This window comes from Schistosoma mansoni, chromosome 3 (genome assembly GCF_000237925.1).
Source record: "Schistosoma mansoni strain Puerto Rico chromosome 3, complete genome".
Taxonomy (NCBI): domain Eukaryota; kingdom Metazoa; phylum Platyhelminthes; class Trematoda; order Strigeidida; family Schistosomatidae; genus Schistosoma; species Schistosoma mansoni.
Genome location: NC_031497.1, coordinates 26,962,174 through 26,987,516, shown reverse-complemented (window position 1 = coordinate 26,987,516; position 25,343 = coordinate 26,962,174). Strand labels below are relative to the sequence as shown.

General features: G+C 34.9%; 1 protein-coding gene across 1 annotated transcript in view; it reads right to left on the bottom strand.

The window, feature by feature from the left end:
* Positions 1–16,741: 16,741 nt before the first annotated feature.
* Positions 16,742–25,343, bottom strand: part of Smp_015020 (sodium potassium transporting ATPase alpha subunit) — a gene marked incomplete at its 5' end in the record, with an annotated part of 39,962 nt that continues 31,360 nt past the window's right edge. Inside the window, 4 exons of the mRNA XM_018799822.1 lie at positions 16,742–17,479; positions 19,323–19,555; positions 22,463–22,732; positions 23,746–24,002. Of these exons, the coding sequence (XP_018651572.1) occupies positions 17,359–17,479; positions 19,323–19,555; positions 22,463–22,732; positions 23,746–24,002 (881 nt within the window). The 3' untranslated portion in view covers positions 16,742–17,358. The remainder of the gene's footprint in view (positions 17,480–19,322; positions 19,556–22,462; positions 22,733–23,745; positions 24,003–25,343) is intronic.

Sequence of the window (25,343 nt, the reverse complement as noted above, 5' to 3'; positions counted from 1 at the left end):
AATTGTTAAGTAACTGAGGTATCCATATTCATGTTCCTTTTATTATAAGCTTTATTTTGATCCATAGACTATGATTATACCATTTACCATTCCTGAGTTATTCCTAGTCTATTAATTACTGTCCCCCCCCCACATTCACAGCCACATTTGGCTAAATCTTGTACAAATGTTATTTCCTATTTTATTGGTACGATGTGATCTGTTTGTTTGGTATATAAACCCACTATGTTTGAGAATAATAATTCATATTGCAGAGGTTGTTATTGGTGTTCTGGAGTTCACTGGCTGGGCTAGACAGAAAGCAGGACCGACAAGTCCCCTAGACTGCTCGCACGTGTTTTGTATGCCACTGTTCCAATCGATAAATCGCTGCTCTCTAAGTGGCGGTCTTATTACATCATATATTAACAGGGCACTCAGGCAATCGACATAATGTCAAAATGTTATGTAGCCATATTCATGAATGAAATTTGTGACAAAATCTTAAAGTCACCATCATAAATCTCATGGATTCATCCGTAAATCATTGTCCTGTCAATCAAACAACGATTTGTAGTTTCATGAAATGATTTCTTTTGAGAAGTTGTCACTATCTGAAAGAAGGGATAAATTGTTGACATAATCAATGTGATACGTAAGGATAATTCCAAATTCTCTTTATACATGAATCAATGGTAAATCCTTATTTAATAGCTGCATTCATGAATTAACTAAAATTAAATCACCATGGGAAACCTTTAAGCACTGGAGGGCCGCCTCTTCCTAGCCTGGGACTCCTCAGCAGTGTGCAACCATGACCTCGCTCGCGTGATTCCATCCCAGAATCTAACGGTTTTACGTGCGAACGCTTAACCTCTAGATCAATGAGCCGGCATACAACGGTGTTAATGTCTAAAGTCAACCAATTCACGAAATTGCGCCACTGTCCACCATTGCCTTTAGTGAGTTACTATCTCACAACAGACATGTTTGAACTCTACTGGTCACGGCTTCTCACTAGAACCTCAGAAGTTACATCTTGAAGTCAGTCACTAGTGAGCATATGATGATTATTGTCAGAAAGAGGTTTCGTGGAGATTGTAGTAACTAAATAGTTGAATTCATTCGTCCAATTTAACATGAACTGAATTGATCTGATCATGGCTTCTTATTAGAACTCTAGGAGTGACATCTTGAAGCTCCATTTTTCACTGACAAAATTATTGAATTCTTTAATGACGACATTGATTTAGGTAGGGTAATACACTTAGATATTCATAAAAAAGAAAAGTTGTGACAAGTATCAAACTGTACATATGCTGAGATCAATTGTATTCACTTAAATTAAACCGAATCGATCTACTCATTTAACAATCTTATATACCCAGAAATTATTTCATATTTGATGACTGATCAGCCAAATGACTTTGTTTTGATGCACACCTAATGTCTTCTTTTATATTCAATACAAAAAAAAGCACCGGAATTCAAATGAACTTGATTGGTTGATTTTTGTTGAACCGATTAACATTTTGGAGATGTTTCCATCAAAAAGTATAGTGAATCACATATTACATAATCAATTATAAGGTTACGAAACATTTGCTCCTTTAAAAATTACTAAACATCATTGTTTGCCCCCAAATGCCCTAGTACGGACAAGAGTGGGGAAAGTCCGCTCTCCCTCTCCAAATGCTCTCACATGGCCACGCGTATATAGCCACTGTCAGGGAAGTCCTACTCACTGCCTTCTCTCAAAAGGAGTGTTGTTTACAAAATTGAGAGGACGAAAAGCAAATGTCCGGAGCTTTAATCGGGTTAATGGACACGGAAAGTTCACCTAGGGGAGTTGGAAAACCCTAATTCCAAACTAATGGTGCACATGGACTCCAGTATCCTGAAGGAACAAATGGCGTATGAATCAATTGTTGGTCACCGTCTACCATGAGACTGTATCTCCTTACGATGCTCCACTGCCTTTTGGATCAGACCATCAGGTCAAAGGCTCCGGCTGTGGTCCTCTGAGAAAACCAACTTTTTGAATTTGGGCACCTGAGGAGTATCACAACCCTCACACAAATCGAATGAGATTTGTGCGGTGCATATATATCTGGTCCCCGTTGTACCAATATTTAAATGAATAAATAATAAACATCATTTAAGCCTATGACATTTAAAATTTCTTCTGTAACACAAAATAACTTGATCCATTGTTCATATTGATTTAAGAGTCATTAAATGAGTGAACCACCTTGTTTTGATCATTAGTTTCATCTTCCTAGTTGTTTTTTTATTCTAAGATTTACTTAGAATCGATAAATTGTGGATGACAGTGGAACCCAGAATATACATTTCATACTTTTAGAGATTCATTGGCTGAAATAATGTGGATTCTAGTGTTTCTGTTGTTAGTCATTAACGGAATCAAAAGGATCTTTATTAATAAGGAGTCAAGTCTTTAAATATGGTCGGCTGCCTATATTCTGGTGGTGGTAACAGGCGTAAGATCCCTTTATATTCAGAGAAAACTAATATCATTTCTTGTTTTAATAAGATCTTGTTTGTTAAATGATTTCAGAGTTCGGGTAGACTTATTCTAGTTGTAACCTACTAACCTACTAGAGTGCTGTTCTGCGGACGCCGTTGCGGGCCTAGAGCCTAGGTGCTATTTAAGGAGAGCTGACATCAAGTGGAATGTTCTGGCAGTTGGCGTTGACTGTAGCTGGTGCTGTCGACAGTGAGGAGCAATGGGATGTACGCACCACAGACTTGACATTTGACGGAGAGCATAGCACGGCGAGTAGAACCACCTCAAGAACGACTACTTTAAAGGAGGGATAAGTGTGGTATGTGCTTCTTATATCAACATAAGTAGTATATAATGCTAAACAGGGATAGAATGTCTCGCAATATAAGTTTTAGAAGATCGAGAAGGAAAGAAAAGCAACAGTAAGTAATTGGTATGGAAATGTATCAACAATGAAGTCTGTGACGATTAACTGATTTTGGCAAAAGGAACAATCAAGTTAGAGACGATTGATTATTCCCACTTATATGTTCTCATTTACTACAATCTAAGTAATGATAATTCTCAACCTTTCTCATTAAGGTATTAATCTATCCATAGAATTATGATTTAATCCTTCCTTTTTTTTCTTATGGACATCAATCAATACTTGATCACTTCATTTAGATCAATAAGTAATGTGTTATCTAGTTGATATCCCTTAGTCTAATGATTATCTTACATAGTTGATCGATATCATTCAATCAGTATTAAAAAGCAAAAAAAAGGATCAGACAAACCTGATATTAATTCTATCTTAATGATTGATCATTCATAAAATAGCGGCATTTTGATCGGATCCAGATTTTTTTTGTTGATGAAATGATCTGTGTTTTTTTCTTCTCGATTGAAAAAAAAAGGAAAAAAAAAGAAAGATTTTTTTTGATCTTTGAAAAATCATGTGCATGATTCAATTAATCAATAAAATTCAATAGATCAATCTAAATGATAAAAACAAACAACACTGTAATCACTTTTACCAAGAAATGACTGTAATTATCTTGGATAAACCATTTGGCAGACATTATATATGCATATATATAGTTATATACATACATTACATTAATCTAATAATATTATTCTATGGAGTTGTTGATCACTTTAACAGACTATATACACACACACACACATGATCTTAGCTCAGAGAGCCGTGTATGAGAGCGAAGGTCTTGGGTTCGAATCGCGTCTGTCAACAATACCTAAAACAGACTTAACTTCAGAAAACATTAACACACTAATATTTGAATTAGTGAATCATTTATTGATTGATCAAAACATCAGCTTACTTACGCCTGTTACTCCCAATGGAGCATAGGCCACCGACCAGCATTTTCCAGCCCACTCTATCCTGGGCCTGCCTTTCTAGTTCTATCCAGTTCTTGTTCATTCTTCTCATTTCTGTCTCCATTTTTTCGGTGTAATGTGTTCTTTGATCTTCCTCTTCTACTTTTTCCTTGAGGATAGCAAGTGAGGGCTTGCCTTGTGACTCAATTGGGTGTTTCCCTCAATGTAGGTCCTATCCACTTCTTCCTGATTTCTTTCTGCACTGGAATCTGGTTTATTCTCTCCTACAATAGGATGTTGGTGATAATATCTGGCCAACGGATCCGAAATATTTTGAGTAGATAATTGTTAATAAACACTTGTGTCTTCTGGATGTAGGCCTTCGTAGTTCTCCAAGTTTCCACCTCATACAGTAAAACTGTCTTGACATTTGTATTGAAAATTCTGGTCTTGGTGTTTGTTGACAATTGTTTTGAGTTGCAGATGTTCTTCAGTTGTACATATGCTGCTCTTGTTTTTCTGACCCGTGCCTACAAATCTGCATCAGATCCACTGCGTTCACCAATGATGCTGCCCAGAAATGTAAAGGTTTTTACATCCTCTGAAGCTTCTCTGTCAAGTGCGATTCGATTGATGTATGTTGTGTCGTATCGGAGAATCTTGCTTTTTCCTTAGTTAACATTGAGACCTACTGCTGCTGAGACTGCTACTACACTGCTCGTCTACTCCTGCATTTGTTGTTGCGTGTGTGAAAGAAGAGCCAGATCATCTGTGAAGTCTAAATCGTCCAGCTGCATCTTAGCTGTCCGTTGTGACTACTTTGCCTTCCTTGTTTCTCACTGGTCGTTCTCGTTTACGGTAATTTCCAGCGAGTTTCCTTGTTGTATCATACAGTTGTCTCATATTTCCTTCTCTTGAAGCCTTTTCCGCCGTTATTTCCAAATCTTCCACATATTTACGTTTGTCGATTCTGATGCTCCTCTTCACTTGCTTGTTTGCCTCTGTGTATTCGGCTTGTGCCTTGGCTTTTTCTGCTCTTGTTCGGTTGGTATTGATTGCTGTCTACTTGCTCCTCCTTTCTTCAATCTTATCCAGTGTACCAACAGTGATCCATTCCTTGTGATGGTGCTTCTTGTGGCCCAGAACTTCATGACATGTTGAAGTGATTGCCCTCTTGATCCCTTTCAAGTTGCTCTCCATAGTAGTTCCCTATCCATTGAGTAGGTCACGAAAGGCCTGGAACCTGTTGCTAAGAGCTATCTTGAATTTGTTGAGTTGGTCAGTATCCCAAAGAAAAGCTGTATTAAACTTTTGTAATGTTGTCCTCCCCGTTGTCCAGTGCTTCTTCAGTTTTAATTTAATCTAGGCGATCAGCAAGTGGTGATCTGATGCTATATCAGCTCCTCTCCTGGTTCTCACATCCTCCATTGTCCTCCTGAACTTTTTGTTGATGCAGATATGGTCAATTTGTTTCTGCGTAGTGTGGTCCGGTGAAGTCTATGTGGTTTTGTGAATTCGTTTTTGTGAGAATAGAGAGCTGCCTATTACCAGTTTATTGAAGGCACATAGGTTTGCGAAACTATACTACATACTCAGTAGCTCTTTATTGTTTATTTCTAATAAGATTTTCAGATGATGGCTATGATGTGTAGATTAGCTGAAGTCTTGTTCTTTGAACTAGATGATTTAGTCATGGATCTTTTGTTGTTCTTCTGAATAACACATCGTCAGCACAAACTTAAGATGGAAGATCTTTTTCCCACCTCCTAGAATTCGTTTCAATATAATATTCTGTTATACTATTGTCCAATTTTCTTCACTTTATTTTTCTACCATATGATGTCGGCATTGTCTTTTTTTTTCTTATTTTAAAGTGGAAGAAATCTTTCTTTCATTTAATGAAATGGTTAAAAGTATTTTACACTGGTTAACTCATGGAAGAATGTTTTCTTTTCATTCATTTAAATAGTTTGTTTATTTGTTTTTCATTGTTTCTGGTTGCCGACAATTTTTTAATTCACAAATCAATTATACTTTACTTCAAGAAGTTGATCTTTTTTTAAATTTTTGATGTTTCTATGTAATTTTATAAGTTGAGATCATGAGTCGATTGAACCTAGAACACCATGGAAAATATGGAAGCACTGAATGGCCGTTTCGTCCTATTATGGGAATCCTCAGTGGCAGTGTACATCCACAATCCCACCTCGCAAGATTTGAACCCAGGACTTATAGGTTTCGCGTACGAACGCTTAACTTCTAGACCACTGAGCTGACCGGCATCCAATGGTGTTAATATCTAACTTCAACTAACCCACGAAATTGAGTGACACATCCACTATCGTCTTTAGTGAGTTACTATCTCACACCAGATATGGTTGAGCTCCACTGGTTACGGCTTCTATGTGTTAAACAGTTCCATATTGTACTGAACTTACTCATTTTTCACATTTTTAGGATCACAAAGATACAACATAGATAAGTACCAGCTAAAAGACTCTCAAAGATACAAAGCAGTAATGAACAGCTATTTCTTTTCAGTTGAGTAATATCTATATAATATAAACTCATGATACCTTCAGACTATACATCCAGAGTGGTACCTCTAGAATGTTAAATTGAAGTATAATTTTGAATTTGGTCAATCTGTTATATACTTATAGTTCAATCCTATGAATGATACCTGTTTCCATCTTCATATTGTTGATCTCTATCAATAGCTGCTGTTAAACAAAACGTTGGTAATTCATCCTGAAGTTAAACACTAGTTAGAGAAAACAATTATGGCATAATTGGGTGGTAGTGAAAAAAAACAATACAAGGGATTATTCATTGATTAACCATGGTTTGATCCCAAAACAAATAGATCACAGTGAAATGTTTAACTGTAATTAGAATAACTGAATGTATCCATTTCAATTGAACATCATATCAACATATAAGTGTTCTTCTATTACTCCATTCCCTTGTTATATTTAACTACGAAGAAATGGAACAGTAGAGGTCGAAAATTATCAGTAATGACTAAGTGATCTCATGTAAATATATCAAATTTATTTTACAACCAAATCTATAGTGTATGTGTGTTGTGTACCTTGGAAGTTGCTGAACTGATGATGACGATACAAGTAACACCCCGACCGTTGCTGTTACCTAGACGCAGTGGTCGGGTTCGCCTATCGTGGTGAACCAGTCAAGCTATGCTGGCTAAAACAATCATTCCTCAAGGTTTTATCATGCCAGGCAGATCGGTTGAAGAGCGGTAGCACTAAAAGCATCAAACCCAAGGTCCGAAGGCGAAGTCGTACTGCTGACTGTACAGAGGTGTGACAGAAGTAAGGTGTTTTCATCAGACAACCATCATAACAGCGATGATGTCTTCCCACAAGGAGGGTTGAGGTTAGAAAAGGTCGACCCTAAAAATGCACACCTCGCCTAATCCCACGGATATCCGTCTCCGGCGGTAAGGTCCAAACAAGTACAGGGCTAATACAAAAATTGCCCACAAAAAGGTCGTGTGTGACCGACCTTAAGCAGTTATCCCTTGTGCACTGGGGTCACGCTCCCAGGTGACTAAGACTACCCGTAAACCACTTTTCTGTTCAGATACCTCTAGAAGAACCCTTCCATGGTGTGGGCATCCGGGACGTGATAACTGCCATCATACCTCTAATAGCAATCAAGAATGACTGATACAAGTAATATACAGTGCTATTAGCTTTTTAGCAGGGTTTATATACCTGTTATATATATACCTGTTATTCAGTAATATTGTCTGAGTATGTTACCGAAATTTAAACTTCGCAAATGCATGCTCAAACCATCTGCTTATGTAACGAAAACAAGAATGAGTAGATAGCTGTTATTGACTGAAGAATTAGAAAAAATATACATAACTCATTCATAAATACAGATTATTATCGCTTTGGAAATGAAGCTACGTTTTCAACCAATACATTTTATTTCTTTAGAAAGTGTAACCGAATCCTTCATTCGTCACTATCTCTCCAGTTAATCAATCAACCTATAATCTTTCTTTTCTGAAAAATAAATCTGAATTTTTCGATTACTTACTTACGCCTGTTGCTACACTTAAAAGAGCATTGGCCGACAACCAGCATTAACAAACACACTCTGTCCTAGGCCTACCTTTCTAATTCTATCCAATTCTTGTTCATTCTTCGCATATTTGTCTCCATTTCTCGGCGTAGTGTGTTCTTTAATTTTCCTCTTCTTCTTTGTCTTTGAGGATTCCAGGTGATTGGGGCTTACCTTGTGACACATTTTGGTGCTTTCCTCAATGCACCACTACTGACGGTGCAGTAGTGGTAGGATTAGAACTGCTTGGTTGGCTATTGGTCGTAATTTTTGTTTCTGTTAGCATCTGGATAAGTTTCATCTGCTGTTCGAGCAATAATTCCACCTTTGCAGGATCCATGTTTCCAAACCACCGTCGCCAATTGATATGTCTGAAGCGTTACGAATTCACTAGTAGCGAACGGAACAAAGACTTGTGACCAGGAACCTATAAGCTAGCTATTCTGACGCGACCCAGCTAACTAGAGTAAGAAGTCCAAGTTGGAAGCGGAGAAGTTATATTCCGTAGCAGCCAGAAGCACAGCAATCAAATAAGGGAAAAAGTCAAGCGTATATATACAGCAACAGATTGTCCTTGAGAATCATTAATAAATAGCACACACAAAGAAACAATGGACCAATAGCGTTTAAGATAGTTACAAGTGGGAAATATGATGTGAAGGTAAAAAGAGCGCGTTTGGCGCGAAAACAGCTAAATTCAAATTTCCAAAATAAAATTACAAAATTAAGCCACTTATCAAGTAAGTTCTGGGGATTTAACATCCCCAACACACTCCCTGCAAATCTTCCTGATTTCTTCCTCTGCTGGGTGGAATCTGGTTTTTTCTCTCCCACAGTAGAATGTTGCTGATAACGCATCCGAATTTTCTACATTCAACTATATAAATTGAATTGATAATCTATCAGTTATTGATAATAACAACTTTAATGTAAAATAATTAGAAAATACTTCATTTATCTACTGTAGTGAATGGGAACAACTTAGTAAAATTTGAGAATCATACAGTAAATACTAAATTTTCAAAATGTCAATCAATCGTCTCTAACATGATTGTTCCTTTTGCAGATATCAATGAATTATCACAGACTTCATTGTTGTTGCATTATCATATTAACTGCTTTCTGTTCACGTTGTTTCTTCTTAGATCTTCTCAAACTTCTATTACCAGACATTCTATTCCTAACTAGCATTATATACTACTTATATCGATATAATTAGCATACATCACATTACTACTTTATAAAAACAGTGATGTCATATTTGTATTAATTCTATAAATAGCGTTTTAGCTAAATTTATATAAATACACTAAAACCATTGTATTCATTATTTCACATTATAGTAAACATCTAATTGATCAGCTCAGGTTATATTCAAATTGTTATTGTGTTTTTAATTACTGTTAATATAATCTAATCAGCGGGAAGATGTAAGAAACGCAAAGAACTATTGACTTGTTTACAATGGTAAATAGAATAAGAGAATTTTTATTACGTATAATTTTTACTTACTTACTTACGCCTATTACTACTCTTCGAGGAACATAGGTCGCATATCAGCATTCTTCGTCCAACTTTGTACTGGGTAATCCTTTCCAGTTCTTTACAATTGTTATTCATTCTTTCGATGACTACTTCCAATTCTTGAAGTAGTGTGCTCTTCGGAATTCCTCTTTTCCTCTTTACTTCAGCATTCCTCGTAAGCATTTGTCTCGTGATGCAGTTTGATAATTTACTCAATGTGTATCCTATCCACCTCCAACGTCTTTTTCTAATTTCCTTTTCAAATGGAAGCTGACTTCTTCTCTCCCTTAATAGGTTGTATCTGATGGTATCCGGTCAACGGATATTGAGTATCCTGGGTAGACAATTGTTTATAGATCTGCTTTTTTAAAGATGGTTGTGGTAATTTTCGAAGTTTCAGCTCCGTACACTACAACTATCTTGATGTTCATATTGAAGATTGTTACTTTGATATTGATTGACATACTGTTGTTTTGATTTCTATATATTCTTTAATGGTAGATATGCGGCCCTTGGATACTAAATCTTAATAAAAAACAACAACAACAACAACTCAATATCATTTTTTTTCTTATATATGGTACATTCCAAGTATCATACAATCTGACTATAATAGAATGATAATTAAATTTATCTTATTTAAAATTGGCATGACTTAACTCTTTCTTTTTTGTAAAGCTAAACTTTCAACCATACTGTCTAATATTCATTATTGTTTGTATGATAGTAATCCAAAGTATTAGTTATGATTACTGATGATACTATCGGTATTGTATTCTAACTTATTGGAATTTATGAAGAAAACAAACAAACAACTAAACAAACAGTAAACTTTGAATCATTTTGTTCTATACTATTGATAAGTTCATTGATGTTTCCTTTGCAAAAGTTAAATTATATCTAGATTTCATTTTGATGATGACCTAAAGCATGAACACTTTCACTGAACATGACCTATATGAAAGTAATCGGTAACGGTAGTAGGGCAAGATCATATACATAGATAAAAAGATGCAAGTTGATAGATAGATAGATAGATAGATAAATAGAGAACTTCTGAAATCAAACTTAAATCCACATTGAGATGGTGGAAAAGATTTGTAGCTCAGATGGGTGATTTTGATGTGGGTTTGTTCTCTGAGCTGGATGGCTTGGTTGTGACCTAAAATCTGAACACCTTCACTAAACATGACCTATACGAGAATAATCGGTAACGGTAGTAGGGCAAGATCATAAACATAAATACAAAGATACAAAGATGTAAGTTGATAGATAGATAGATAGATAAATAAAGTATGAAATCAAACTTAAATCCACATCTAGTAGTAGTATTAATGCTGTTGTGGATTAGTAGTCATCTCAGTTACAGCATGATAGATAGGTTAACCAATCAGAACTGAAAGAATAACTTCAGGATTTAGCCACGACATTCAGTACTGAATAGAATTCATTTTAAACTAGTGGTTAAAATATTTTTCCACATCAAGATGTTTAAGTGGTTGTTTATACTTGTCAGAAAGGTGTCCTCTTAGTCTTGAGGAAACCACAGTTCCCGTGGAGGGGTTCGAACTCGTGTCACCATAATCATAGTATGAAGCCTTGTCAGTGGGCTAGGCTATTTGTCACGTCACAATTTGGTCTATAGGATTTGACCAGATCTTAGAGGGAATAAACAAAACATGATATGTATCACACAAAGTGATCGATAAACTGTAAATCCAAGTCTACACCATTCAGAATGTTTAAAATAACAACAAAAAGCTTAATTTTCTTATCACAGAGTAACGGTGATCATTTTAAAAAGGAATCCATTCCATAAATCCTGACCCTAAATCTTTCATCCTTAATCTTCAAACCAAATCTCCTAATACTAACCTTAAACTTATAATCGTAACTATAAATCATGAGTTCTAATGAAAAACAATTTGGAGACTTACAACTCGAATTGGTGGTCTGCTTCAATATCAAAGTTACCTCTTCCTCTCATCTAGATATTTGGACAAGTTATCTACATTTATGTTTGTTCTAACAGATCATTATGTCAGTTAATTGCATCAACTATTCAGGTGCATTTGTGAAACGTTTACGATAAGTTACAAAAGGACCAATCATGATTACTGACAATATACATTGAAAAGAATATACATTATTCAGATGTCGATTCTTGGACTATTAACTTCTAATGTAAGGATCACTCAATATTTTTCGTCCGCATATATGAAGGAATAACGAGAGGAAACTTGTTGAAATAATTCGCGCTGAGAATTTTATATTGTGCCAAAACAATGATATTGAATGAAGTCATTAATAATAACAGTAATAGGGCTTGTGATTAGTTTCCATAATAATTTTTATTTACAAGAGCTGTTTGATTTCACTGACTAATAGCTTGTAAGAATTCGTCATTTTGTCCCTACACTCTACTTTTACTATCGTTTTTATTTGCTAATTTAATTTTCAGTGGTAAAAAGTCCATGTAGAAGACAATATTGTTTACTGAATCTGACAGTATACATACTTACTTACACTGTTATTACTCTTCGAGGAGCATAGGCCGCCTACCAGCATTCTCAAACCTACTCTGTCCTGGGCCTTCCTTTCTAGTTCTACTCTAATTCTTGTTCATTCTCCTCATATCTGTCTCCATTTCTCGGCCTAATCTGTTCTTTGGTCTACCTCCTATCCTTTATACTTGAGGATTGCAAGTGAGGGTTTGCTTAGTGACACAATTGGGTGTTTCCTTCAATGTATCATTCGGACTGTATACATGTTGGGTGAAAAAATATATTACTGTAACAGTAGAATCTTTTCTAATGAATTCTACATAATTCTACACTTCTATATATACACTACTCTTCATCAGTCGTCTCCTTAATTTTAGTAATATTTATTTCGGACTAGTGTAGTCGAATATTTTCGGGGTACAGTTTGCCATCTTAATAAATATACGATTTATAAATAGTATTGGAAAGAGATTGGCATTAAATGCGACATCAGTCATGACCATGGAGTACTAGATATCCAGTTCACCTTGATATGGGAAACAGCTAAACACATTCACAATCAGGTCAGGACTCGAACCTAAGTATTTTAATTCTACCTCTTGTGAATACTACCCATGAACAAATATCTGCAAAACTCATCCACCAATACTATAGTCATGTACTTGCTAGTAAATCATTTGGAAACAATTTTGCGGAAGTCATAGTAAGAAGTCATAACCTTTAAACTTGTCTAGATTGAAACAGTCATAACTTTTAGCATTGAATAGTTGTCATTAATTAATTAAATATAGAAATATATCCTATTTAATCTTAAATCAAATAGTTAAGGGATCATTGCATGATTTAAAATTCTTAGGTTCTATTTCCAACCTAGTTATAATTGAGCAATACTAGGTATTAGATGAAGGCAAAATAACTGTTCACTGCTCTCTAGACTTCAATAGTGTTCCAACTGAATATACTCCACTACAAATACTACTTACATAGTAAAAGGTGGGTTTTGTGGAGATTTTTACCAAAATTTACATTGAAGCTAGACCACCATGGAAAACCTAGAAGCACTGGACGGCCATTTCGTCCAATTGTGGAACTCCCCAGCGCGCGAGACTGATAGGTCATAGGTTCGAATCTCACGAGGCGGGATCGTGGATGCTCACTATCACTGAGTATTCCCACAATAGAACGAAACGACCGCCCAGTGCCTTCAGGTTTTTCCATGGTGGCCCAGCTTCAACTGATTCATGATTTCAACTACACAAAACTACTTACAAATTTAGAACACTATATATAAGCGAACAATATTGTTTTCGATTAGATCCTCATCAGGCTATACTCGTTTATTTTTCTTCACCCCCCTATCAATTATTTACTTATAATTTTTCTAATATTTGCTTCCAATTATCTAAACACTTCTTATTACGTAATCTTATAATTTCTATGATTGTTATTTCAGTGTCTACATTTTCTAATCATTGACTTATTTTCCTATTATGTAACATTGATTCAAGCCTTTTATTATTCTTATCACAACTAGTACACCTGTCATTACACTATCAATTTGTACTTTTCACTTATTATTAATTTTGATTATGTAATCTATTCCACTGTTATCATTGATTCATAAACTGCCTTGATTGGTTTAATAATTTCGTAAATGCATATAAATATTACTGTATATTAGAGTTTAGCCTGATGAAGATTTAATCGAAAACAATATTGTTCGCTTATATATGGTGTTCTAAATCACAATATGGGAATTTTTCAAATATTTACAAATTGTTTCTTTATAAAAGAATAATCTAACTAAATATCGGAATGGGTTTTGTGAAGATTTCAGTATTTTCATAGTTGAAATCACTAGTCAATTGAAGATAGACCTGGAAGCACTAGAAGGCTGTTTCGTCCTATTATGGGACACCTCAGTGACAGTGGGCATCCACGATCCCGCCTCGCGAGCGAGATTCGAAGTCAACACCTACCAGTCTCGCGCCAGAGCACTTAATCGATAGACTGATAAACAATCTCTCTAGGTGTGATCGTGGATGCGCACTACCACTGAGGATTCGCAAAATAGGACGAAACGGACATCCAGTGCTTCTAGGTTTACCATGGTGATCTAGCTTCAATTGACTAATGATTTCAACTAATTAAATAGTTTTAAGTAAATGTTTATAGAATGAAAGGAGAGTATTAATGAGACATAGAAAACATCTTGTTATTATTATTGTCACATACATTACTGTTAAACAATAGATCCAATACACATATTCAACCAGATAAACTCCAGAGAGAAGAAGAAGAAGAAAAAAAAACCAAAAAACGAACTGTATAGAAGAAACCATTGTAACCATATATAATTACGTATATTTCGCTTATACAATATTGTAAGCCTTAACACTTTCTCAAGTGAATTAACACATTTCTAATAAGAGATTTATAATGTCGACGACAAACTAGAAGTAACCAAAGTACCAAAGAGTTGTTTCATAAAAAAATTTTTGTTTCTTAAAAAAAAAGAAAGAAAATTTGTAAGTTTTGTACTATTGTATATGAATAGGTGTGTGTGTGTGTGTATGAATGCCAAATATTACAGTTTATTGTATCTAGTAATAACTTTTATCTCGATGTGGTTGTTGTTGTTGTTGTTCTTGTGTTCTCATTGTAGAAACAAACACCTACCTACTCACTCACATACACATACACACACTCGTACGACAGTAACAAACGTCATAGATGGAAGCATGTGACTTACAGATAGAATGATAATATAAGACATTTCTTACTATTCATTATATGATATATGAATATCTATCTATCTATCTCTCTAACTAACTAACTAAATGATCGCATTCTTTCTGCTGTATGTGTATTTGCATACATTGAGTAGAGTATTTGTTTTTTTCTTCTATCAAGGTTTGGTATCCTTCAGAACAAAACACTTCTTCATTACATTATTCAAGGAATAATGATGTATTCTCGTTTGTTTTCTATTCAGTTGATTCATTTGGAAAAAAAGAGATTAAATCAATTTAATAGTTGAAAACGTGAGTCAATTGAAGCTAGACCACCTGGAAGAACTGGACGGCCGTTTCGTTCTATTATGGGACTCCTCAGTGGCAGTGCGCATCCACGATCCAGCTTTCAACTATGAAAATACTAAATCTCCACAAAACCCCTTCTGAAAATCAATTTAAAACAGAGATTTGTTTTGTTATGAATAGTAGAGATGTTGAGCATAGATGTCTCCTTCACAGATTGTACCTTAGATCTTTTAGGCCTGTAGTGATTATTAAACTTTCAAATCATTGGGATAGTGTCCAATAAGTTATATAATTTTGAATTCATTAGATTTAGGATACTCATTTGATTTGATTGAACTTCATTGATCAAGACTTCTTACTACAATTCTCTTTTATCAGAATACAGGGTGTATAAGAACACGAGTGAGGATATTACAGAATATCTCATTAAAATATGAGAACCATGTGGTGAACAGTTAATTTGCAAAATAACAATCAATTGTCTCAATTTGACTGTTTCTTCTGCAAATATCCGTCCATAGTAAGCAGAGATGGATAGTGGCTAACAGTGGAATCCAGTTTGACGCGCGTTTCGTTCTATTTGGGACTCGTCAGCTGGATGTACCTGCATCTAAGAGTTGATGTTCACTCTGGGACTCGAACGCAGTAATATTTTTAACTCTCGCTTCAAACGCCATCGCGTTATCCACTTGAGGCAATACGCACAGTATGCACATATGCCAATTAGAGACTGACGAGTTGCAGTCCTAACACATCGATGGGAACAAACAATACTAAATGAATTTATCCGTCCATAGTTTCCGAATATAATTGTCCATTCATTTTCGTACCAGTCGCGTGCCGCACCCATTCTCTCTTCATCGATCTTCTACTGAAATACATTCAATGCCCGACCATCACTATATACTACTTATGTGGATATCAGCAACCCACACCACACTAGTAATTCAATAGCAGAATTCATGAGTCGATTAATGTAAGACCACCATGGAGAACCTGGAAGCATTGGACGGCTGAATTTGGACATTAACGCCATTAGATGCCGGCTCAGTGGTCTAGAGGTTAAGCGTTCTTACGCAAGACCGATATGTTCTGGGTTCGAATTTTGTGGGATGAGATCATGGATGCACACTGCCACGACACAGCCGTCCAGTGCTTCCAGAGTGGCCGAGATTTAATTGACTCGTGATTTCAACTATTAAATATACAGATAATAAAAGTTGGAGCTTAAAATGAAATCCATTATGAAAATCATTCTTTTACATGAATGACTTTCGTACAATGTGGCCAGTAAAATGCTAGATATTAAACTTTTATTAAAAGATTAACATCTCATATATAATTCTGTTATAATCTCTAAGTAACTCAGTTTTTTGACAAGTCTTGTTGATCGAACACTATACTCGGATCCTAAGCTAGTCTCATAAACCTCGAGAGAAAGGGCGCGAAATATACAAGAAGCACTTTACTCCAAATCTTCATTCATGTACAGAAAATATAGGGTTTTTATAGTAATTTAAAAATCCTTAAGTTTCCCCTGAAAATCCTGGAATACTACTAAACATAGTAGCAGTGCAGTAGTAATCAGCTAATCAGAACCTCTACATCTGACTTATCATTTTCGTGATGTTTCTAGCAAAACTTCTAATCCAATGCTGATTGGATCACCCCAACAATTTTGTTATTGTAATCATTAAAAAAAAGAATGGATTTGTTCAACAGAATGAACTCAAGACAATTCAAGTATAGAAATATCTATATATTTTGTATATCATCTGGATAAAGTACCATTTGCTTTTGAAATATATGAGGGGGAGAAAAGAAAAACAAAAAAACAAACAAAAACAAGGGAACAAACTGAATTGAAATAAACTGAACAATATGAAAAAATAAGAAGAATACTAACAATTAGATACTACTCATGAGTAACATTCATTCAATATAATCGGTTGTAAAGAAGACTTTCATACTATGAATATTCTATTATTTCATATACAATTATTCTTAACATTTAAATGGATACTTACATACATACATTCATTATATAATTTCAATGAATAAAGAGAAAGGAAAACGAGAGAAAGAGGGAGAGGAGACTTAGGTGGGTAGAAGAAGAAGAGATCAAAACAATAACCACAGGTACAAAGAATAACTTCATCAAAGAAAGAGGAATAATGGAAGAGTAAAAAAAAGGATTGAGGCATCACAAACTATCATACTGGTTAATGTTTATATATAAAATAATAGAGAATCTAATTGTTTACATTACATTGGTAACAAGTATATATTAATAATGAATAAAGGTATCAAATTATTATGATTATTATGAGTAGTATTAGTAGTAGTATTGTCAACAGCATCCCTAATAATAAGTTTCTTTTTCTATCCATGAACCAGGAAATCGTCGAATTAAATATTTTCTTGTTTCATCATAAACAAATATAAGTATAGAAAATGGTAATGCTGGAAGCCACCATGTATATCTAATAAGGGGAAATACATAAAGAAATGAAAATGGATAACTTTTATTAAAAAAAATGTGGGTATACATATGTTATATCCCGAAGAGATTTATGAATGGTAACTTTTAGAGGACTGTTTATGGACCAATATGATAAGTATATTTTCTATTGTATAATTATTAACTAATTAAACTATTCATATTCGTATCCCTCATATTATAAGCTTTATTTTGACCTATGAACTATTACTATACGATTAACCGTTCTTGAGTTATCCCTGGTCCATGAATTACTGTCCCCCCACATTCCCAGCCACTTTTGGTTAAATCTTGTACAAATGTTATTTTCTATTTTATTGGTACGATGTGGTCAGTTTGTTTGGTATATAAACTCAGTATATTTAAGAATAATGGTTCATATTGCAGAGGCTGTTACTGATGTTCTGGACTCAACTGGCTGAGCTAGGCAGATAACAGGACCGACCAGTACTCTAGACTGCTTGTACGGGTTTTGTGTATTATTGGTCCGATCGATAATTTACTATATTCTAATTGGCGGGCAAAAAGTTATAGCGATCGGTTTCCACAGGTTGTAGCAACGTATATTTGATAAAATTCAATATTATTCATAGTCTGTTTGTCGTTATGTTTGAATGGAATGTTTCAACTGATGAGTTCGAACTCATCACTTACATTGAACGAATTCAATATTTCAGTTTGTTTTTTGGTCAGTAATCATGTGATAGACAGTGTTCATAATTGATTCTTCTTCGTATAACAATTTTCTATACAACAAATCTGTTGGGGAGATCCAGAAAACTCCTCGAAATAAACAGACAAAAACGGCTCTGAAAACACTGAGAAGCATCTTCACCAATCACTATTCACTACAAGTTTAGCCAGAAACATCTAGAAAGTGTAAAGTCACATACTGAGTTTCTGATTGGATGATTGCTTATACTACTACTACTATGTTTAGCAACATTTCAAAATTTTCCGGAAACCCAAAACCATCTAAAATACTATGAAAATTCTAGATTTCCTGTACAGGAACGAACCTTCGGAGTAAAACGTTTTCTTCCATATTTCGCACCTTTTTCCCTCTTATTCAAGTTGCTGTGTAGATTTAGCCTGGGGGTTACTAGAAGAGCTTAGGAACCAAATCTAGCGTTCAATTGTAAGACTTATCAAAATCAAATAGGCCTTTTTTATGATACTACTACTACACACACTCCTAGTAGTAGTAGTAGTAGTAGTAGTAGTAGAGGTGGTGGTGGTGGGAGAAATTCTGGCTTACATAGTTATTCATTAGTTTATTGTTTAAGTTGAGATGCATTGAAATATTGGCCTATTTGTTGGGGGGCGATTCTGCAAATTTCTCGAGATAGACATGACAAGCTTAGGAAACATTAGGAAGCATTTTATCCAATCAGCGTTTGACTGAACGTTTCGCTAGAAACATCACGAAAATGAAAAGTTACATATTGAGTTTCTGATTAGTTGATTATTACACTGCTACTATGTTTAGTAGCATTCTAGAATTTACAGAAAAACCCAAGGACTTCTAAAATACTATAAAAATCCTATATTTTCTGTACATAAATGGACCTTTGGAGGAAAGTGTTTCTCATATATTTCGCGCCCTTTCTCTCGAGTTCGAGACGCAGTGTAATTCTAGCTTGGGGGGTTTCGAGACTAGCTTAGGAACCGAGTATAGCGTTCAATCAGCAAGACTAATCACTATTAAAATTTGAAACATCATTAAGGTAAACCAATACAACCAATTAGATTTCAGTCTCTTACAACTCTTCTTCATTGCACGTCAAGGGGAAAAAGGTTAACATTTACAAATGTAATACAATTACCTTAAGGGCATCATACGTAGACCTTTATCTAAACCAGGACAATATGATAAGAAGATAGCCAATGCAGTTTCAAAGAATAAAGCAAAATTTAAATATTTATTCCACATTCCTTGTTGAATTACTGAATTACGACGTGTTTTACAAATAATTAAATCAGCCCATTGTACAATTACAATAGAGGCAAAAAAGGCAGTTTGACATGTGGACTCTAAACGTTTACGTTGTTTATAAGTCTGTAAGAAGAGAGAGGGAAAGAAAGAGGAAAACAGAAAAAACCCGATAAGATGACATACAAATAGAACGATTTAATAAATAATATAACTGTCAGGTATCGTTACATTCATTGGTGGACACGGTGAGTCCATCTATGGGAGTTGGAAAACTCTGATTCCAAACCAATGGTGTACATGGACTCCAGTATCCTGAGAAAACAAATGGCGTATGAATCAATCGTTGGTCACCGGCTACCATAGGACTGCATCTCCTCACGATGCTCCACTGCCTTGTGGATCAGACTTTTAGGTCAAAGGCTGCGGGTGTGGCCCCTTAAGAAAACCAACAGATTCAGTTTGGGCATCTGGGCATTATCACAGCCCTCACACAAATGAAATAAGATTTGTGCGGCGCGTATATATCTGGTGTCTCCTTGTACCAATATTTATGTGTTTAAATAAATTGTCACATTCATAAAATTTGTGTGCCACTCATAGTTCTAACAACTAGTTCACATCATTTAGACTGAATAGTCTACCTGTCAAGATTTATCATTCTACACGTTTTGCACTTCAATCACAGGGGAAGATGTTTTCCGCTCCCGTCGATCGATTCGTTGCTGGTTCAAGATACCATGTTTCTATTCAAGAATAAACTTTGAATTGATTGAGGACCAATGAAAGGACTATAATTCGTTTACTTTTATTGTTTAAGAATTCCAACTTTGTGGTTTGAAGGTTAAGCTTTCACGCGCGAGATCGAAGATTATCGGTTCGAGTCCCGCGTGTAAAATCATGGATGCGCGCTGCTGAGGACGAGACGGCCGTCGAGTGCTTCCAGGTTTTTTAATGGTGATCGTTTTATGATCTCAATCAAAAACTTAACAATCTCCACAACCCCTTACTGATGAAAGTATAATGTAAGGATATGTCAATCAGAATTAAGAGCGCGACATATTCTTTATTCCAGAAAAAAGTCTAAAATGGGTAGCAATCATGTTATATTATGTAAAAAGAACATTATTAATATCATTGTATAAGGAGTAAAAAATAATAATGTTAGTTGAATAAAATCTAATATTCTTTCTAATGTAGATAATGAACAACTCGAAGATCGATTCCATCCCCTGAAACGACAATTCATAGAAGACTTTAATAGATTTATTGGTGAGACTGTAATTTATGTACGACTTATGAGCGATACCAAAGTGACATTGAAAATACCCACCTAATAACTAGTGTGAAATGAGGGTTATAAACCAGAGTAAGGAATTAGGATTGTGATTCACAGTAGATAATTAGGGTTAGGAATTAGATTTAAGGTTTTCATCATGAACTGATATCAGTTAAAATGTCAAAACGTTCTTTAATCAAATGGATAAATGAATTTAGCACCAAAATCCAAGACCTGTTATCTTATATCAGATTGGGTCATCCATTCATTATAATCTCGTTAAATTCTGTTTTCTGATTGTTTAACAACCAGCTAAAACTCATCTCTAGTGGTTTTCAACTAGCTTTTATACTTTAACCATACCCATATTTTCCTGTTTAAAGTGATTATAATAATTAAGTAAACAAAGAAGACTAGTCCCTAGGTCAGGTTTCCATGTTATAATAATTGATAATCAGTGAATTAGTTAGATATCAACATATTAATCTGTAAGTTAATGAGATAAATGGTTGTTTTTATTCTAGATTTTAATTCATATTGCCATATAGTCTGAATAATCTGATTGGACATTTTATTTTATTGTTGAACCAATCAGCGTAAAGTATTCTTAAAATGGGTATTTGTGAAGATTCAAGTATATTTAAAGTTGAATTCATGAATCAATCTAAGCTAGACCATCATTGAAAACTTGGAAGTGTTATCTTCGTAATTGTATTATAAGTAATTTATGAAGATGCATAATTTCGACGACAAATGTATTTGTCAGTCACTGGTCAAACGTAGTCTTCTGTTATCCTTGAAATATAGGGTAATAAGAAAAACAGATATATTGGTTACCTATTCATGTTATTCAATGTCAACAGTTTATTATTATTGATATACGCAAACGCTAAAGCTATAGACTAATGAGCAGATATTAAACAGTGTTAATTTCAAACTTCAATCAGTCCACATTTTCGAGCAAAACGTCGTCCATTTCATTGAAGTGTTTAGACACTTAATTTGTATAACTACCAAAGTTAACCCAGATATATAGTGCTGACTGATATATTGATTTACTGAGAAGAAGCTATCACAAGAAGCTATCAAAACGGTGTATCAATTTATAAAGTCTCTCATTAATAATTCGAAGTATACCAGATAGAGCAGACTACCTGGTTGTGAACCAAGTTGTCTTTACAGTCAATCGTTAGAGATGTTGAGCGATATGAGACAAAATCACTCTTCGGGTTAGCTGCACTTAGTTTTCTTTCTTTCAATCCTAAGTTAAATGTCATTTCTCACTCTTCTATTTTTGATTTCATCTCATATTATCAGGTTACTACAGTGGTTAAAATTACTTTCCTTTCTTTACTCTTCATCTTTAAAATCTCATCATTTACTCTCTCTCTCCTTGTGCTGATTTGACTTTTGAAACAATTTAAACTAATATGCGTTCATGTTAGATACCGAATTATTACGAAGTGACTGACTGATTACATGTTACTATAAGAAGGGGGTTTTGTGGAGGTTTTAGTAATTTTATATAGTTGAAATCATGAGTCAATCGAAGCTAGACCACCTGGAAGCACTGGACGGCCGTTTCGTCCTATTGTGGGACTCCTCAGCAGCCTTCCAGTGCTTCCAGGATTTTCATTGTGGTCCAGCTTCAATTGACTAATAATTTCAACTATATAACATGTTACTCTAGTTAAAAGTACACTTTTACTTAAAAAATATCAATTTACAATAAAAAACAAAAGAATATTATTTACCCATTCTTGACCATAAGAATCACTTAATGCATCCACAGCTCGAGAATCCCATTCTTTACGTATACCAAGTAATCTTCTTGGCCAAAAACCATTTTCAGCCATAATAACAAAATAAACAAAAAAACCACCAAGTGCTTGTATCATACCAATTTGACCATATGCCATAGCAATTAAACGTTCATTTACTAAACGATCATGTAATGGATCACGTGGCATACGTTTCATAATATCAGATTCAGCTTCTTCATAAGCTAATGAAATTGCTGGAATCTATGAGAAAAAGGTTTTTAAAAAAGTTACTGTTTTGAATGTTGAATTATCTCAGTAGTTAAGTGAAACCAAATAAAGTAGACTATAATCTAACCACCTTATATCATTCCCTAACTGTTACTTACTTACTTACGCCTGTTACCTTTCGTCGAGGAGCATAAGCCGCTCAACAGCATTCTCCATCCAACTCTGTCCTGAGTCTTCCTTTCCATTTCTTTCCAGTTGTTATTCCTCCTTTTCATATCTGCTTCTATTTCCCGCCGTAATGTGTTCTTTGACCTTCCTCTTTTCCGCTTCCCTTCCGGATTCCAAGTTAGGGATTGCCTTGTAATGCACATTGGTGATTTCCTCAATGTATGTCCTATCCACTTCCATCCTTAACTGTTACAGGACAATATTATCACAGCTCAGTAGTTAGCGCTCAACGGATATATTGATAATTGCATCTTTTATATGAATACTTCGATTAGACAACTACCAAAAATAAGAAAGCACTGAGCAGCTATTTTATTCTAGTATGGGACTCTTAAGCAGTGTATATCCACTACCCATCTTGGAGTCGACCTCAGAATACTTGACCTCCAAGAAAATAAGTTATTACTCAACGGTTTACATTTCTAAGTCCATAGAACTCGTGAAATTGGAAAGACATCACTAACTGTCTGTCATGATATTTTTTTCACACTCTACATGGTTAACTTTTGTTGATTATAGCTTCTGAGTTGACCCCTAAGTTAGTCAGTAGCACTCAAGAGATGGTTGTTACTATGGAGACTTTTGGAAATTGTTTAGCCTAAACTTTTACATTATAAATTGATTTTCTCTAGAAAATTGTTGAGATTAATTGTCAGTCAGTGATTTAAGACTTCAAATTTGACTGTCGTGAATAGCCACAGATATCAGTTGCTTTTTTGGTTATCAGTGAGGAACACTTTTACAGTAACCATAAAACTCCTGAAGTAACTTAAAGGCAATCAATTATATATATTGTCATGAAATAGAATATTACTTACCATATCAGTACCTAAATCAATACAAAGTATTGTAATTGTACCTAATGGTAATGGTAGACCAAATCCGATATATACTAGAAATGGTGTAATCTCTGGTATATTTGATGTTAATGTATAAGCAATTGATTTTTTTAAATTATCAAATATAAGACGACCTTCTTCAACTCCTGTAACAATTGAAGCAAAATTATCATCTAATAAAATCATATCAGCTGCTTGTTTACTCACATCACTACCGGCTATACCCATTGCAACACCTTGTGTAAAGAAAAACAAAAAAGAAAGGAAGAAATAGGGGGAGACAGAGTGATTTTACAAAAATATTTTGTTTATTGTATTGAATGGGATATTTGGGTTGATATTGAAACGGTTACATATCCGATTATTATGCTAAAAAGATAACTCGATGTGACATTTCGCTTAGGAATCTGGGTCCAAGTTTATTCAAGGAAATATAATCAAATATCAAAATGATCGTATATAAATAAGAACATGGGTCTTCTGTTAATTGTACACCAAATACACTTGATATTGTTTGTTTGAATCTTCCCATTGATATTTAGGACTGCAATTGATCAGTCTCTTATTGGCATATGTGCATACTGTGCATATTGCCTCGAGTCCCAGAGTGAACACCAATTCTGAGATGCAGGTACATCCAGCTGCCGAGTCTCGAGTAGGACAAAACGCGCGTCCTGGATTCCACTGTTAGCCATTATCCATCTTTGTATACCAAATAGTTTATCCATTCAACATTACCAATCTTTAAAGTAGGTATTTGCTCAAGTGTGTAAGGCACATGTAGTATTAAACGGAAAGTGTATTAAGATAACAGATCGTTTATATTCATAAGTGGATCTGAGGTGTGAGGAGAAATTTCACTGACTATTTGCCACCTCTGGTTAGTGAATTTCTATAGAAAAACACAATTGTTTTGTATGTAATATGAGTCAAATATGTCGCAACATGCATAAAATGAATATAAATAAACAAAATAAACAGGGAGCAATAAATAAACCAAGATGGATAGTGGCTAGCAGTAGAATCCAGAACGCGCGTTTTGTCCTACTCGAGACTCGGCAGCTGGATGTACCTGCATCTCAGAATTGGTGTTCACTCTGGGACTCGAGGCCAGTACCTTTCACTTCAAACGCCATCGCGTTATCCACTCAGCTATTGAGTCTCGATAGCCACTCGCTGGTGTAATGGGAAGATTCAAACAAACATTACCAAGTGAATTTAAACTTCAACCCGTTGCAAAAATGTTTAGGTACTGGGTTCGAGTTCCAGAGTGAACATCAACTCTGAGATGCAGGTACATCCAGTTGACGAGTCTCAAATAGGACGAAACGCGCATCCTGGATTCCACTGCTAGCTACCATCCATCTCTCCTTATAATGCTTGTGAATTAAGGCTATATCAAAGCAATGTGCACAGTATGCACATATGCCAATAAGAGACTGATCAATTTCCGTCGTAAACATCAAACGGAAGATTCAAACAAACATTACCAAGTGAAGGAATGAATTTTCTTGTTATTTTTACTTTGTCCAGTTAATTGTTTATTATATTCAGATAAGACAACTGATTTGAACAGT